Source organism: Corvus moneduloides, chromosome 19 (genome assembly GCF_009650955.1).
Source record: "Corvus moneduloides isolate bCorMon1 chromosome 19, bCorMon1.pri, whole genome shotgun sequence".
Taxonomy (NCBI): Eukaryota; Metazoa; Chordata; class Aves; order Passeriformes; family Corvidae; genus Corvus; species Corvus moneduloides.
The window spans coordinates 3,510,895-3,529,760 of NC_045494.1; the positions used below are offsets into that span (position 1 = coordinate 3,510,895).

The window sequence follows — 18,866 nt, forward strand, 5'->3', positions numbered from 1 at the left end:
AACCAGTTACCTAGATTCTGGCATTTCTTAACTTCATTTTTTGAGTGTTTTTATTTGTGGAAACTTTAACTTCATGCTCTTTAAAGATAAGGTAATTTGGTATGTAATTTAGCATATGTACCCTAAACTTAGCTACTTTGCCTTCCTGGAATATATATATATATATATATTTTTTTTTTTTTTTTTTTTAAATGTTTGAAGTATTTTTCCTTATTTGTTTAGAAAAGTGTGATTGAGACCCAAAGTAAGAGGTTCCAATCCTGAAAAATAAACGGATCAGGGAGAGCTACAAGACAGAAGCCTCACATCATAGCAAGAGGGATTCTGTGGGCAGAGCAACATGCCAAAAATTCTGAGTTGTATTTAAATCTTGACAATACAAGATATTTGACTTTTCTTTCCAGTTCACTAGATACTATAAAGAGTCACACTCACAAGTTGTAAAAAGGAAGCAATTCTATACAGAAGAGTCTCGATTTTGATGCGGTCGATTTCTGCCTGGCAGGGCTCCAGGAGGTGAGCTGGGGGGTACTGGCTGAGGGAAAGGAGAGCCTCTGTGCAATGCTTCACTGCCACTTCATAATCCTGCTGCTTAAGGGATTCACATGCTTGTTCACATGCCTTCTCTGGTCTTCTGTCTGCCATGACTCAGGGACAGAAATCCTAGAGCGGGGGCAGAGGGGACGATAAAATGTTGGTTAGCTGTGGAATGGCACTGAAAACTTGCCAACCAACTTCCATTCCCATCTCAAGGTGCTGTATCACATCCTCCTTGTGCTATGCCAGTCACATTTCCTAAACCAAGCTTCTCACTAACTAATTTCTTCCCAGGCTTTTCTCCATCCCAGCTCTTGGTTTTGATTCTAATTCAAGAAGGTACATAAAGCCCACGATTGATTTTAAGAATGTAAGTAGGGGTTTCAAATTTTAAAGTCAGCATGGATTTAAGCAGAGGCTTTTGGGTCTTCAATGGCAACACAACCTTTGCTTTGGAAGGAACACAACTCATCCCCTAAGTGCTGTCTCTTGAGCCTGCAGCCATGGACTCCACAACACCTTCTCTTCCAAGTACTTCTCACCTACACTCGGGAGGAGGAGGTGCTTCCTCTGGGGAAAGGACAACAGGGAGGACAGGGAAGGATAGGAAAGACCAGGGGGTCAACAGCAAACCAAACGCTTGTGTATTCCTCCTGCTGGTTTAGCTACATTTACAGCTGAGAAAGTCTAGATACCTCTGCCACACCAACACCTTTGTGCAGAACTTCTTAAATAATTTTAAAGTAAATATTTGAGGGGATTGAGATAGTTATAATAGAAATCTGTATACAGACAGACATTATCTGCCAATAAACTAAGACAAATGGTTATCTACATCTGAACCACCAACAGAAGAGCAAAGCACTTCTGTAATCTCTGTCTACATTCTCCCTTCATTGACATAATATTTAAATCCATGATACACATCCCTAGAGACACTGTACTTTAAAGCAGACTTCACAAAAACGGGTTCTGATAACTGAAAGAGGAAAAAAACTAACAGTTCTCATTTTTGCTTTTAGCAAGCAGCATATTGTCAATATTCCTGATTACAGATCAACTATTACAATTCTCTCAAATAACTATTTTTAGTCCACTTTAAAAATTCACTGTTAAAAGCTTCCTTTATACTTGGTATTTTCAGATTTTCAACCGAAAGTAAAGTAACTTCAAGAATTTATCTGGAAGTCAAATAAATGCATTTTCCCCATATGAAAAATAATCCCTGACCCCACTTTTCCCATTAACACATGCCTAAGCCAACATTCAGGAGAAATGTAAACAAGTCTTTTAATATATTGTACAACATAGTGTTCTATGTTTTCCCTTCTATTCTAAATTTCCATTCAGTATCAAAATAATTATATAAAGGAATATTGATTTTTCAAGACATAAACTAGCTTCCCTTTTACAACACTGATATAAAAATTTCTCATATACAACTAAAAAAAAAATCTTCTCTAAAATGAAATAACGTAAGCATGACTATTTCACAGTTATCCTGGTACAAATCTGTGACATGTGTCTCTTTCTTAATAACAGCCTTGTAAAATATTACCTCATTCATCCACATTTTTTTTTCTTCTGCTAAAAATGTGTCTGCATTTTCAAACAGAATAGGAACAGGCAAGTAGGTTTTGCATTTCCATATGAGTAAATTCATTCATGAGGTAATTCTATTAAAGATTCTGCTGGATCACTTAAGCACATATTTTCAACTACATAAATGTTAGGTATTCTTAGGCTGTGTATGCAAGGACCCTTTATAGATGCAACTAAAAATCACACTGGTTTCCACTTCACTACCATTTTAGACCACTGTGTATTTCACAAATCTAGGATCTGCTTCCACGGTGATACAACAGTTAATTGATGCTTTTCTCATGTACATTGTTTTCCCCCTAAGGGACTGAAAATAGAGGACTCCATGAACTCTGCTGTACTTTTGATTTCCTCACTTCCTGGCTGACATATAACCAAAATTCCTTTGACCAAAAGGCTGAGCAGAGCTTCTGTGTGTTTATTCTCAAAGAGCTGACTAAACACAGATTCCATCCTAAGTGACCTGGCCAGTGCAGCTGACAGGCATTTGAAAGCCCTTCTCCTCCAGCACGGCACCACGTAAAAGACAAAGATGTTCCTTATCATTTGCCTTACGCTGACTAGTTGGATAAATATAGAACTCTTGTGTTTGAGAAGCTGGATTTTACACACCTAGAAGTGGCCACACAATTTCTTTGGTCAATTTGAAGACTCCAGAGTCCCTCAGAGGACATAACTGACCCTGAGCAAAATCCCGTAAATTAAGTGGAAGCAAGAGCAGTAAGGACCAAGCTGTTGGATAACTGAGTCACACTGATGATATTTCAGGGTGTAAAAAACCCACCAAAATCACAGTGTATGGGACACAGTGATAGATACGGAGCCACTCCAGTGTAATTTGTTTGGAAAAAAATCAAATTATAACAAACAAAACCAGTACGTGGACAACATGTGGAAAATTATGCACTCAGGCTCTCATTTCATTTCAATCCCACCTATGGCCGTACATGCAGACTCAAATACGGACATTTATTAGGTCTTTGTGCCATCTACTTCAGATTCCAATCCAGGTGCTCTAGACTGTTCCTTGGAGACACCTGACCTTTCCTGCTGACTTCAGAAACCATTGTTCCTAGTTTTGGTACCCTGTATCAGCAACTGAAACTTGTGAACATGAATTACAACCACCATTTCTTAAAATCTAGTCTGTTGAAGTACCTGACTTGCCTACATTTAAAATCACTCAGAGCAGTTCCTAAGTCCCAGCAGGACCGGGAAAAGTGACTGCCCCTCTGCTGGGCACTGCTGATGCCTCACCACAAGTCCAGTGTCCAGTTCTGGGCTCCTCCCCTCAAGAAGGGCACTGAGGGGCTCATTTGAGCCCAGAGAGGGGAACAGAGCTGGGGAAGGGTCTAGAGCACCAGTGTGATCAGGAGCAGCTGAGGGAGTTGTTGGGGCTCAGCCTGGAGAAAAGGAGGCTAAGGGGAGACCTTCTCAATCCCTGCAATTGTCTGAAAGGAGGTTGTGGCCAGGTGGGAGTCTGGCTGTGCTCCCTGAGAAGAAGTGACAGGACAAGTGGAAATGGCCTCAAGCTGCACCAAGAGAGGTTTAGGTTGGATCTGAGGAAAAATTCCTTCACTGGAAGAGTGGCTAAGCATTGGAATGGACTACCCAGGAAGTGATGGAGTCACCATCCCTGGAAGTGCTCAAAAACAAGTGCACTTCATAATCTGGCTTAGTTGGCACAGTGGTATTTTGTCAAAGGTTGGACTCAACCTTCGAGGCCGTTTCCAATCTTAAAGTATTCACAGAATCATTAACAGCCAAGGCGTGAAGGCACTTGTTAAAAGAAATTTATTTTCAGTTCTACAAATCTTTATTTTCAAGATTTCAAGCATAAAACTGGAATTTCTACGTTCAGTCTAAGAGTAGAATTTATTACAGATTAGAATTGAAAGCTGAAGTGTCACAAGGTCTGTGCTATACTCCCAACTCTCTTTGCAAAACTTATGAGCTTCACTTCTGTCTGCAAAACTGAAATTAAAATACTAAACATGTAACAGGACAAACATGATTATTCATTTTCTCAAAGAGACCTGGAAAACCACATGCCAAAAGAGTTCAAAATTCAATTTTGAGAAATAACTTATCCTATAGTGAAGTTTAATACATCTTCAAAATATTGAAGAACCAGTAAACAGGCATATTCCCACTAGCTGAAGTTGCATATCTGAAACAGGGGGACTTCCCTAAGAAATTATATATATAAATATATAATCTGGCATCATACTTTGTACCTCAAAAAACTCCTGCCCTTAAGTAGAAGAGAACTTACTGAACTTGCATTTCTTTGAAGGCCAATTTGTACTCAGCTTGTCTTCCACAAAATACTGTTTCAAAGACCTGGTTAGTTCCAACTGGTGTTACTTAAACCTCAGTGGTTTTTACAACTAAGCATGACAATTTTTCCCCCCCTACGACTAATGATTTTCAGGCTCAATATTCCTAATGAGTATTCCACCTTCTTGCCAAAGGGCTTTTGTAAACAAATACAAAAAGAGTAACTAAAATTTAATCTCCAAATAAAGCTGCACATTTCCCCTCCAGAAGTGCAGAGGGGGCTGGGAAAGGCAGAAGGGACAGCTTGAGGAGGAAGAGTGATAAACAACGTGATCTACACAGTCATTTATTTCCAAGTAAACACTACGCCTGCTTGGTGCACAGGAGGCTCTGAAGAGCTACTCCACAGTCTGATGAGTCCAACTTCAAATTAAAATCTATGTAGGAGGAGAGAACATCATGAACTAAAATTCTAGTGTTGCACAGCAGTTTTACTCATGACTGTGCACTTCCATGCTCCACAGCTTACTGATGTGTTTTATGGAATCAAAGGGTCCATGCACTAAGATAATGATAAGTTAAAGCATGTGATGGTTCCTAAAAAAATTTCAAACAGATGCTTTTTCAATTCACTGTAAAGCATCTAGCCAGATAACTCTCGCTGTACTTCATAAACAAACAGATTAGAGGGCACAATGCTGTTCCTATTAATGTTACTGGCAAAATTCCCAATGTCTGCCAAGACAGAAGGATCAGATCCAAGGTCTCGCATGCCAAGCTGACAAACAGTAGACAAGTCAGTAAATATTTGCATATTTTAACCAAACATTAACATCTCTTGTAAAGATTTATGCTAAAGCAATGATGTTCAACTTGCAGTCCTACAGTGAGACTGGTAGGGATTTACTGTCAATTGAATTTACTTCAAGAGCCACATCCTGGGAATCACAGAGTGAAGCAAATGAATGAGACCCATTGCCATGGGGAATGTGCAGGGGAAGAGCCTCTCCAGCTGCCTCCCATTACAATCCATAACCCTTCAAACAGCTCTGCTGAGAGAAATAAGCACAAAATATTCCTTGCCAAAGCCATTCAGCCATGTCCTCCTGTTAGCAGCCTCCTGTCCTGCGGGAAAGGAGAGGAGGAGATAGATTTGCCCTTCCATTGCCTATTAGAGTCAAGCTGGTGCAGGCTCTGAGAGCAGGGCAGAATGAATTCCACTCATCCTGCCCCTCTCTACAGAAATGCAAGCACTCTGTTTCCCAACCCTTTGGGATTTTTCAGCCCATCTCACAGACTGGCCACCAAACTGGACAGAAGTTTTAAACATGTAATAAATTCAGGCAATACTCAAGAAAAGACAGCTGGTTTATCAGAACTTCCCAGCAATTCCTTTTAAGAGCAGTAAGAGACCTACTGGATTTATTTACGAGACTGGTTGCTCTGTCCTTCCTCAGTAAGTTCTGAGCTTCAAGTCAATTGGAACTGAATTTCCCAGAAGTCTGAAGGGTCTCGAAGATGCTGCAGGTTTCATGAAAAATGTGTAACAAGATAGATAACAGACCCAGGGAAAGGTTAAGTTATAACTCAGCCTCTTACTGATACCAAGACATCAGTTACCTATCAATTACTGCCATGTGCTGCTATTTACCATCAAGAGCTGTAGCAAAGCATCACTCACCAGTGAAAGGAAAGCCTTATTTATTTTTCTTGCCCATAACAGTCAATGCTATAGGCTGCATTCATCAGCTTAACTGCTCCATGCAGTTGCTCCATGATCCATCCAACAGTCTCCAGGTTTCACTAAAGCAGAGTTTCCAAAGTTTTTAGACTACAGACCCAAGCAGTACACATCCCATCCCTTTCACAAAGTTATTACTGGTAAACTGAGATGTAAGCAATTCACACATTAAGGGCTCAAAAATTTGTTATTTCCATAATGTATACAAGTAATATTTGAGAAGTCACAAAGTTGGTATGGCTACAATCCCTGTGATTAATAGTTTCCCTCTCACTCAAAATTATCAAGCAAAAAGTGACAAGATACTTTAGTTTATATAGGTATGGAAAGATGTGGGTTTTAATCTGAATTAATATCTTGAATATATGACACAATAAAAAAGTTAGCTACTGTGAACATGCCAACATAATAGTTAAAAATCAGGGGCCACTGAAATTCAACTATCAAAACTCTGCAAACAAACCGCATTTGCCAGTCCACAAACTAAAATAAGAAATAGTACATCTGTCCACTGTTGAATCATATTATAGAATTGCTCTGGCATCTCTTGTGATCCCATCTTAAGGCATGCTTCCATCTCTAGATGTCAATTGGTTTTGTATTATTACCAAATACCACTAAAATACCTTTATATCAGTAAAATAAAATTAAATATCCATTTATTTTCCTTATCTATTGTGGTAAAATAACCCCATCTTTGCCTTGAGATGAAAAAATAAAATAAAAACCCAAAACCACTTTATTCAAGCCTCCAGGATGGAATAAAATAGAGCTGCACAAAATACAGAAGTGACTTACAGACACATACAGAAAAAAAAAGTGCTGTCCTAATGTCATGACCTACACATCATAAATAATCCCAGTCTAAAAAATCATTTAATAAAATGAGAGTAGATCATGATAGTGCACTGTACCAATGTAACAGAGAGGAAAAGGATGGTGCATCTTTCATACACAGGGTGCAAAAAAGAATTATATGAAAGGTGCTTTTAGCTTTTTTTCTTTCAAGAAAAATATAACAGCAAAGATCTTACACACTCATTTATTGCAATTATGGCTGAAGTCCGTAATAGCAGCTAAGGAGTTTTCAGAAATGCACTGCACACCTTACAGAACAAATACAAAAGCCTCCACCCTTGAGAGAGGACAATCTAATCAGTTTTCTGAAATAACTGAATTACTTTGGCTAATGTTGTACAACTCCAGGCAAAATGACCCTACTTTCAATTACAAAAATGATGTTAAATCTGAAATGGAGCATACCGAATGAGGCAAGCACATTTCAAGGTTTTATTCTATACCATAACAGCAGCAAGAATCCTGCTCCAATGCCTCTGAGGAACATGATATGCCTGTTTGGGGAAGGGAAAAAGGGGAGAGGAGAGGTTCATGATGCCCTCGACCACTAAATGCTTAGACTATCCTTTCACATTGAAAAATCAAAGACAGCACCATAAATTAGGAGGACAAGTGATCTCTGGCCACATAAATGGAGCTTTGAGTCTGCTCCTGTGAACCTAAAGTATAGAATAAACACAACCACGTTTCTTGAAAAGGAAACGAGAGCCGTGCGTGGTTTATCATTCACATAACGACAGAGGCAACTGAGATTAAGAGCAAATGCCTTCTGCATCTGGTTCCTCTGCAGGCTTTAAACCACTTTACATACATCACAGACAGTAACAAGTTACATTTTTTTGCATGCCAGTTATGACTTCAGTACAGACTACTAAGTGATTATTAACACTTTATTACCTTTACTAATCTGTTTTATTTTCATTTTGGAAATGGCAGCAAAAGGACAATCTGTGCAGCCAGGAGCAGCAACACTCAGACATGGACAGACTGGCTATCTTTGGCTCAAAATCTAGAAATAACTCATGGCCTCAGCACTTGCAACCACCCCATCCACCACATCCCTAATACCTTCACATCCTGCCTTTAAAATGATCCTTTTTCACACAGATGTCTGAAAACATCACCTGTCCTGACGGAACTAAGCAAAATACCTGGCAAGTCAAAGCACAGCATCTACATGATGTGTGCTGGTGTTGTCTGAAAGCCATCCACAGCCAACAGATACAAGGTTCCTGGTTACACAAAGCAAATATATACATACATATTGCATTCATTAACTTCACAGAACAAATACTAGCTTGTAAAGTTAGATAGTCTGAGGTTGTGTGAGGACAAAAGCATCTGTACAATCTTATGTTGGCCTTCTGTGTGTCTGCATTATTATGATATTGCCTCTAACTGCGTTAGTCACAGAGTACATTTTCCAAGGGCTACCTGGCGGAATGAGCAGGCAGAACAAGGGCTGCTGCTTAATGGACATCCAGTGAAATACTTCAGCACAGGGCTTGAGGCCTTATTTACTGTGTGTTACTCAAATCTTGTTGTAAAGACAGCATTTGAATGTTTTCACTAACTCTTCAATGATGTCTACAATACTGTGACAGACCACTTTACAAAAATTAAGAAAATATCTTTATCATTCTGACAACATTCCCATTTTCAAAGAATTAAGATAAGAACACACAAGGCCAAAGTTTCTATAAACTTCTTATATTCACATTAAGAGATCTAGAAGTGATTTTTCCCCATTATGCTCTGCCTGTACTCTACAGCCCTTTAACATGACCAACGCAGAGCACTCAGTGTCTGCAGAGTGACTTAGGAGTATCCAGCATTTCTCTACATCACAACATGAGAAAATCATTAGAAATACAGAAAATTAAGTGTAGCAAAGATGGGGCTTAAGTAGGATTTGCCTTCTCCTTTTTTGCTATTCCCTGCTCCATTTCAGAAACGCTTTCTAATTTATGCAGATAGCAAAACTGTATTCCAACAAACAAGTGTATTAGCATTATTAAATAAATCATATGTACACTGCACAGCCTCCCTTCTATTTCTTTCGAATACTAATATTTTTCAATCTCCTTCTCCTCATTCAACCACCCCCATCTCTACATTTATTGTACGTAATTCTGCAAAAATCTGCATTTTGCACCTTCTGTTTAAATCCAGTCGCTGCTTCCTCTGTGCTGCAGGAAGGTAGAGCTGGGAGGAAAGAGGACCTTGGTATCAGGAGAACAGAAAGAGAATTTTCTGTGCTCTCGTTTTTATCCAAAATCACACCGGGGGGAACACAGGAGCCCTAGCCTTCAAATTACAGAGAAATCCTGTTTAGCTGAGGCTGAAGCATATTCATTGCAGGGATTATCTTCTACATTTGTACTTAATGCTGATTTGACCAACCCTGAGAGGATTTTCACAAGGTTGATCACAAGTATATCCTTGGCAGAAACACTATACAATAACGCAACTCAACTTTTCACAAAGCAGCACTATAGGTGATTAGATTATTTCTTTTCTAATGTATCATGAACACAAGAAGAAAATATTTTGCCCAATTTCTAGAAAAGATGGAATCATGTTGGCAGAATCTTCCTCTCCTCCACAGCACCCAAAAAGTCAGACTATGAAAGACACCTACCATGGGAAATTTCAACCCAAATAATTAAAATCTGGCAAGCAATAACCAAGTGACATGAGAAGTATGTCATAGTAAGCACCAGGTAACATAATAATAGGTGGTGCTTCTGCCCCACCTAAAGTTTTTGGCTCCTTCATAGAAAATCATTACTTAAACAATCTTTCATAATGACTGATTAACAACAGCAGTTTGTATTCCATATACCTCTATGTTCACACTGCTTTTTGAGAATAGAGTTTCTCACACTTACCCAAGATGAGGGCATTTCAATTGGAATATTGTCCCATGGTTACCATTTTATCCCCATAACAACATCACCAATCACTTACTTTAAAAAAATGCATTAGAAAAGTAATTTAATCTTTGCTTCTCTTAATGAAATTTGCCAGAGAAAAACAAAGGGAAGAATCAGCACTGCACGACCAGCAAGCTCTCCATGAAGCAGCACCAACCTAGTGGACTCAAAACTCAAACACACTTTGCAGAACAATACCCATATTCTAAAAGCTGGTTTAAACATCACAATCCACAGCTTTCTAAACTATAGCTCACTTGTGGCAGAACCTCTTTTCTCAACACTTGAATAACAGAACACAGCCTTGTTCCTGTCTCTGCGCTAGTGTTTAGCAATAATTTTGACCAAAAACTGAACACCACTCATCTTAAGGACTTACCGAGTCCTGCAATTCCCAATACTATTCTCCACTGAGTCACAAGGTAGTGCCAGAAGTCCTCTCTGAGAAATGTCTGCTCTATGATATAGTCACATCTGTGTCGATATGACTAAACATGTGTCACCTCATTTTCAAAATGCCAAGAAAGTGCCAAACTGTGTTCCCAAGGAATGCAAAGGGGAATCAAAGAAGATTCCCAAGCATCATTTCAACACAGGACACGTACCACTATATTTACAAATATGTTTCAGGAGTTTAAATGCAAAAACATGTCACAAAGTTTTCCAGTGCTCACTGAACCTGCCGCTCATGCAGCACTGTCTGCAGAGAGCACCTGACCATCATTCATTTACCAAAATCACTGATTTAATCAGTCTCAGAGACAGAATCAAAATTAGCAGTTCCTAACTCTCAGTCTCATGTTCCATTCACAGCTTCATCTAATACAGCTGTATTTGGATTTCGGAAATAAAAGTGTTTTTAAACTAGGAAATTATTTATCACAGCATATTCCCATTTCAGAAGCCCCATGCAAACTCTTCCCCACCCCCAGCAGCTCCAAAGCTCCGTGCTCAATCCACATTTTCTCTTCTTAACAGGATATTGTAGCAATGCTGAAACAGTGTTCCCTCAAATGTCAAACTTTCATTTTCACCCAAGAACTTTCTCCACTCCTGAAATGACCTGATACTGCAAGGCAACACCCTCCTGGGAGCAGATCTACCTGAAGAGCACAGCTTTGATCCCGAAGGCAACTGCAGATGCTACAGATATCTATCACAGTTTTAAAGTTGGATAAATGGGAAAAAAAAAAAAAAAGCCCCAAGTTCATTTGCTGTTTGAGATGCAAAATATGAATCACTCTTTCAATCCATTCAAAAGGCAAAAGATTGTAAAAAGTCTTCCTGCTGAATATCAGGTACATTGCACAGGTCACAAACCAAGCACAAGAATCAGCCAGAACATTGCGGCACAAAACAGGAAAATTTCCTTTCAATATACATCAGCCTTCATTACAGCTTTATAATGAACTTTAATTTATTATAGTAGTGAATAATACTGTGACTGAGTTTTTTGTTACGCATTTACACAGTGCTTAGCACAAAAGGGTCCTACCATAACAGATTTAATAACACAATCATGCCGCCCACAGATCCTCCAAACACATCTTTCCCCAAACCATGCCTATTATGTAACTGTACAGGGTATTTTTGTGAGCAGTTTTGAAAGTTCAAAGCAGTAACTAACCCTCCACCTCTAAAAACTGCTATCTTTGTTGTAAATAACCTTTGAAATTCATTTTTATATGACCGTGCTTCAAATAGTTCAGCATAATATAGCTAAGCCTGGTTTGGGGAGTTGTCTTCTAACTCTTTATTTTAATTACATTAACCTTTCTGCATATGGATGATGCTTTTATAACATCCCTGTTTCCTCTCCTCAAATGCCTGACCGTGGTAGTACCAACAGGTTCAATTTTTAGACTCTTTCAAGAAGAGAATATGGATTCCCAAGTTCTCCCTTCATAGCAAACCCTACGAGCAACACCACAACATGCATCCAGAACACGTTTCCCAATGGAACTCACTCTGCTCATTCCTTTTGAAATGAACATTAGCGATTCAGTCACGTATTTGAAACCCCACTCAAAGAACTGCATCAGCAGGAATGAGTAATGATCCTGCTGTGGTTAACGGCATAATCCTGACAAAACTTGGGAAGCAGAGGAGCGGTGTCTAGCCCAGCCAAACAAATATAAACAAAGCTACAGCCAAGTAGTATTGGTCACTTCAAACAACAAAACAAATGTCCTGCACCATTCCAAATGTGAGTGTCTCAAGATATGGCCAGAGCACAGTTACCTCAAAACCATTAGCACAAACAACTATAATCAAAAACATCACTGGAATAAAAGACCCACAGCACTGCGTTAGCATAGATTCCAAAGTATGCAAAAAACATTCCCCTTAACGACCTCCCTGTGTAGATAATGAGAGAAATCCAAATAATCCTGGCTCCCAAGATAGCAGAGGAGCAGATGCAAGGCAGCTATCGTGGCTGACCCAACAGTATTTGGGAATCCCAGCTGATGGGGAATTTAGTTGAGACCTGTGAAGGAACATTACTGGGAACAGAGGCCAACTACCCATTCCGGTCCCCCCAGTATCACCCCAGGACAAAATGAAATTTTCACTTAAAAAAATACAGACGACCTTACATTAAGTGAAAAGATATATAGGGAAGAAGCGTTATTGTATATGCTGCCAAAACCACTCCACTTTCCATTTGTGGCATTTTCCATTTATGACATCCACAAAGATTTGTTACCTTCTTGGTTTGCTGAACCACTAAACATTCTCCAGCAAATTAAACACTCGTGCCGCATTACTAACAACCAAGATTCTCAAGAACAGCTCATGTTACAGATTTCCCTCTTGCCAATGAGGTCTGAAGGGCTATGAAAGACCTTTTAAGCATATGTAAGCACCGTAGTTTTTTGTGTTTTGATGAATACAGTATTTTTGCTATATATAACTACGGGGGAAAAAAAAAACAGACTGTGAAATTCACAGACTGAAAGATCATTTCTAAGTAACACTTACCCTAACTACCATAAAACCAGCTCAGACAAGTCCACACAGTGCTCACATTTCTATCCTTCACTTCCTGCCGCTCCAACATTCAAAATTTCATACCAACCACAAACCTACTGTTCTTTTTCCTCCAATATTTCATTACAGCTCCGAGAATCACTAGTCTTGCTACTGCTTACAAACAGCAGAGAGCATGACAGTTGTTTCGCCAAACCATATATAAGCCAAAGATTCAAAACATTGACCTCAGACACACCATTCTGCAGGCAAGTGGTATTTCCCAGGACTAACAGCAACAAATGGCACAACAGCTCACAGTCACATCTCCAAAACATGTTTCTACATAACATCACCTACAAAACCTCTTGCTACCAGCTCAGCAGTACTGTGTATCCACTGCTTCTTGGAAAACCTACATAGTCCAGTGCTATTAATTCTAAATTACCTTCCTGCTAAGGTTCAAGCCTTCTAACATCTGACAAAGACTCCATGCCACTCAGAAAATCTGATAGTTTGTGCTCATTCGGAAGCAGGATGGGGTCACAGTCACCACTCAAACTTTGTAGCCACAAAATGGAACCTCTCAGTGTAGTAAAATTACATTTAAGGAGGAAAAAGATTGAAATCTATGATTTCTTATCTGGCTTTCCTGTAATAAGGCTGTAATTTGGTGTCATGGAGGACTCTGAGAAAAGACTGGATAAATAACCAGTACATTTCTAATTTACAACAATGAATTTGCATATAAAATTATAGAGGAATATTTGGGTATTACGTTATAGCCACATGAAGTATCATTTAACTTCAACTGGCAGTGCGATAGAAATGCAACAGAGAAACAAATTCTCACCCATGGGTAATTACTATCTCCCTGCTTAAATTCCCAATCCCTTCTTTTCCTACAGTAATATTCACTCTTCTGTGTTTCTCAAACATGAGCAATTGCTTCTGTTTGAAGCCTCATGTTGTAAATATTCGTGTGAAGAGAAAAGCTCAGTAAGCAAGACTGTTTTGGAATAAGGAACCTGAGTCACATATCAGTGTCACCATAATGAAATCCCCAGAAACTGGTCTGTTCCTGTGGAGCAGTCTCTGACCTTGCAGACTCCAAACTTCCCTGTCTACGTAGTTATTTCCTCCCACCCCAAAACATTTGGGGCAAACAAATGTTTATTTTCCCAGTCAGTATCTCCAGAAGACCAAGCATTCCTTCAGATTTTTTTTTTAATTCCATACCAATGCTGGGTGGAAACTTTTGAAAAAACAATCTCTTTTTGAAACATTCTCTCTTCCTTGTTGAAAAAGAATGGCAGTCACAGAAGTTTGCACAAAGGGGAGGAAGAAATCCAACATATGAAGTACCAAGTCTTTAAATATATGTCATGGATACATATAAACACAAGTGCTGTCTTGCTGCCAAAGGCCATGGAAGAGATAGCAAGACAAACAAGAACGAAAAAGGAAGGTCTTGTTTGTTCTGATAATCTAACTCACAATCCTTTCATTTATGGGGGAAAAAATACATGTACCATGTAGTGAAAATGAAATTTTGCCACAGCATCTCAGCAAGGAGCGAGGAACAATTCAACAGCTGCAATACGAGCAGGAGGAAGTGTCGGGATTACAAAATTCGGAATTCCCCCCCCCCACAATGAGCCACTGGCAGCACTGCACAGAGAGGAACACTGGGGATCTGCTTCCTTCCAGGAAGAAAGCTTCGGCACTGCCAGGAGAAAAGTCAGGACAGGACTGAGGCTCACTAGGATTCTTGGCCTACTGATCCCCCAGGCAGGGGAATTCCAGCTGTCCAACCACTCTATCCCCTAAGCTAGAGCAGCATGACACCATCCTTCCTTCTCCATCTCCAAGCCAGCTCCCACGACTTTCCCCAGTTACTCAGGCTGTACACAGGGGATGGATTTAAATTATTACCAAAGACTTTTCTAATTTAGATTTCACTCCTGCTACCAGACCTGTGAGGTCCCACTGACCTCAGGAGGGGATGCCAGTGAGGTGAGAGATTCAAGGGCTTTAATAATCTGAATTGCTCCAGCAATTGTTTCTGCCATTACTAAAACGAAAACACCAAGAATAATGTTCAGTAGCAAATATAAGATGGTAATAAATAACAAATATGAAGAAAAATAAACCAACACACTGAAAGTCAGAAAGAATATCCAGCTATAAATGCAAAGGGGATTTTACTAATAAAAATAATTGCCAACAATGGAGAAAACATTTCATCAGATTATTGAATTAACAGAGTTGAAAAACATCAGTAATATTACTTCCCAGCTCCTACATGGGCTCTTTCATCCGTATCAGGACTCCTTACCAGTCAGTAAAATTCACTATCCCTATTTTAAATTCCTTCAAAAGGAAGCACAAACAGGTGAAGTGATTTGCATCAGGCTGTCCCCATCTCTCAAGCATTAGACCTGTACCATACCCACCTGTGAATATCACCTCAAGCTTTCCAGACACTCTGACTTACATTTTTTAACATGAGAATTTCTCTATGAATCAACCTTTGAGTAGAAGCTCTCTCCCACACATAGCACTTCTTCTACAACCAGATCTACTCATGCTGATCCCAAAGCCCAGGAGGAACTTCTCCAAAACCACTGAGATTTCACAAAGGAAAAGAATCCTCCATGACAGATCAAGAAGCAGAACTGGGACAAATCAGAGAATAAGACGCTGCTTCCACATCTCCCTTCAAGTTTTAGTCTGATGGGAAGAGGTAAAACAACCCCCCAAACAAGCAAACAAAAAAATCCCAAAATAAAATTAAAAAAAAAAAAAAAAAAAACAAAACAAACAAAAACAAACAAAAACAAAACAAAAAAAAACAGCGGTTAGAGGTTACAACCCTTCAAGTCTTCAAGCCATGACTTTAACAAGCCTCTTCCACAGAAAAATTCATCTGGCTCACCTAAAAAGGCACAGTGTCTGTATGAATTAAAAGAGGGAAAATACACACTGTACATTTCAGAAGTCCAACAAAATCACAAAGCTGAAGAGTGATAAAGGAAATGTGATTTCAGCCAGGAACAATAAAGAAGTAATTTCTGCTTTCAGAACAAATTACAAAAAGAACTCTTATTTATCAGTAATAACACATAAAATGTCCCTTCACTTACCAATAAAGAAAAACTGCTCTGCTAATTAAAGTTCAACAAAAAAAAGCTTAACTCAGCTTCCATCACTCACAATTTCTGCGCTGTAGAAGCCAAGCCTACCAAAGTCTGATTCCCTGTTTGCACCCCAAGGACGTGGAGGGAATGTGGTGGCCCCTTGTACACTTTCCCCTCCTCTAAGTTTGAACTGAATGTTCAAAATCAGTTCCTCCCTGTAGACCTGCCCAGCACCCCCAGACTATCCCCATCACAAAAGCTTTATCATTAAAAAAAAAAAAGAGAGAGTTTTCATTCACAATCTGCTATGGCTCAAAAGTACTGAAACAACTGAATTAAACACACATTATTTTAAAGCCTCTCTGTTCTGCCTATCAGTCTTGGAAAATAATACAAACTTCCCAAGTATTATTTGCTTATTTTTTTATTTTTTATAAAGGAACATGTCTTTTCTTATATAAATAATGGCAGGTGATGCATTTTATCCTTTGCCTTGCTTCAATTACACTATTTATTAGGAACAACAACATTAGACGATGTCAACAATCCAAGCCACCCCAAGAGGACCAGCCACGGTGATACACTCAATCTGTCAATGGGGATATCCAATTTCAGGGTATATTTCTGTCTCACAACTGAATTCTTTTATTTTTTCAATGAAAAGTGAAATGTGTTATTTTAAAACTTCCTCTCAAGCTTGCTGTACCTTTGATAATGCAAAAATCCTATTACCTTGTTAACTCTTACTCATTTTCTCATTAACTGGGAAGCAGCCTTGCAATTATTTCCCTGCAGTTATTTCTTAATTTCCATCAATGATATGTTTAATCATATTACTCTAATCAAAAAACAATTGCCTAACAAAGCGCTGAAGCCAAAACAACTGCACTCCCTTGGAAATTTAACAAAAGGACACGTCCCACCACAGGAGGGGTAACACAGATCCTTCTCCTGCCTGGGGATTTGCCCTAAAAATACAAATATAAGTGTCTGCTGGAAGGACTGTGTTGCAATGTGCAGTGGAAGCTCTCCTGTTCTCAGTTTCAGAGCTGTTCCAGGGTATAAAAGCTGCTCTCAGGACCTGTGTTAAACCTCTCCACTCCACTCTCCCTGCCTAAGTCTCCTGCAGAAAACAAAAACATAAGCTCATCTGCCCACCCTTCAACCGCTCCGAGGGGGTAATTTTATAACAGTTGTTAAATTCTTCCAATTTATTTTTCCATCCCTCCACAAACCCTACCTACCCCATTTTTTTCACTTCTATTTCACCATTATTATTTCCCGGCCGTCTCTCCCGTCCCCTCCCGCCCCGCCCGGTACAAAAACAAAGCTGCCTCCCACCCCTCCTGCATCCCCCCGAGAGCACCCCCCGCTTGTGCGAGGCATGCCCGGCTCTCCGGGCCGGCCCCTCGGCCCGGCCGGGCGCGGGGCCGCTCCGCCCGCCCGCGGGCCCTGGGGAGCGCGGCGGCGCCGGGGTCCGGCCGAGCGCCCCGTAAACACCCCGCGAGCGGCGGCCGCCGCAGGCCCTCCGCGGACACAGGGCCCGCTCCCGCCGGCACCGCGCGGCCCCCGCGCTCCGCACCGCCCGCCCCGCCGGCCGCGGGGCCCCGCGGGTCCCCCAAGGGCGCGGCGGGGCCGCCGCCGGCCGGTCCGGGCCGCGCTCGGTGCTCGCGGGGGCGGCCGGGGAAGTCCCGACTTACCTGTCATTACTTTCTACGCCATCTTGGATCCACTTGTCAACGTCCCACAAAGCATTGTGGGAAAGGCTGGCCCTCCCCGCCCGCCGCCGGCCCGGAAGGCGGAGGGCGGCGGTGTGAGGGGACGGGAACGGGGACGGGGACGGGGACGGGGACGGGAACGGGAACGGGAACGGCGACAGGATATGGATTGGGATAGGAATGGGATTCGGGTCCGGGACCAGGACCGAGACGGAACGGCGGTGGAGACAGGGTCGCGGTCCGGAATAGGGGATGGGGATGGAGTCCGGGTCCAGGATGGGGACTGGGACCCGCTGTCCCCTCAGCCCGGCGGCCGCTGAAGCGCAGCCAGGGGTCCCCTCACGGAACAGCGTCCGGGGCTACCTGCGTGCCGCCGGCGCTAGACAACGGCAACGGATTTTCCGCGGGTTTTTTTTGCTTGTTTTTTTTTTTTTTCCCTGGGCTCGGAGCGCAGCTGCGGAGCCCGAGGGTCGCTGGCGGGGCCGGTACTGGTGGGCGTTGGGGGCCGGCCAGAGCGGCGACACGGAGCCCACCCTTGAAAAAAGCTTGGAAATTACTTTTTCTCATAGTTATTCTACTGCGTGAGTTGGATTTTTTTGTTTGTTTCTTTGGTTTGGGGGTTTTTTTTAAATTATTTTTCTATGGCTTTTTCAAGTTCCTTCCCTTAAAAAAACTTGTGGGAGCCCGGGTCCGGGTGCCGAGGCTGCCGCAGGTGCTGGAGCAGCTCACGCTGTCGCCGTGTTTTCCAAGCCCATCCGCCTGTGCTGAAGAACTGCTGGTAACGCGTTGCTGGCTGCTCATGAATCCCAGAAACTGCTTTGCATAACAGTTTTGTTTTCGCGGAGTAATCTTCCCTGTTAGCTGTGTTTTCAGACTCTTTGGCAATCAGTTCTTAATACCTACACTGTTTTGCAAACTGGCTTTTTCAAGGCGTTACTGGCTCAGCTGCCGTGGATGGGTGCCCCGTGCTCTGCATAGGCTGTTGTGCTTTAGAGCAAAGTGGACAAGAAATTGGGGAAGAGCAGCTTACTTGAGGATCTTAGGAAAGTTTATCACCAAAACAGGATTCCAGTGTTTTTTAAAA

General features: G+C 41.2%; 1 protein-coding gene across 3 annotated transcripts in view; it reads right to left on the reverse strand.

Annotated features, from left to right (window-relative positions):
- The window catches only part of HELZ (helicase with zinc finger), an 86,001-nt gene extending 68,179 nt beyond the window's left edge, over positions 1-17,822 (reverse strand). For 2 of the 3 annotated variants that reach the window (XM_032128854.1, XM_032128853.1), the window contains exons 1-2: positions 17,765-17,822; positions 436-663 (exon numbers count right to left, since the gene is read on the reverse strand). In XM_032128854.1, coding sequence (XP_031984745.1) covers positions 436-645 — 210 coding nt within the window. In that variant the 5' untranslated portion in view covers positions 646-663; positions 17,765-17,822. The remainder of the gene's footprint in view (positions 1-435; positions 664-17,764) is intronic. The other variant, XM_032128855.1, reaches the window with a different exon arrangement.
- Positions 17,823-18,866: the final 1,044 nt, after the last annotated feature.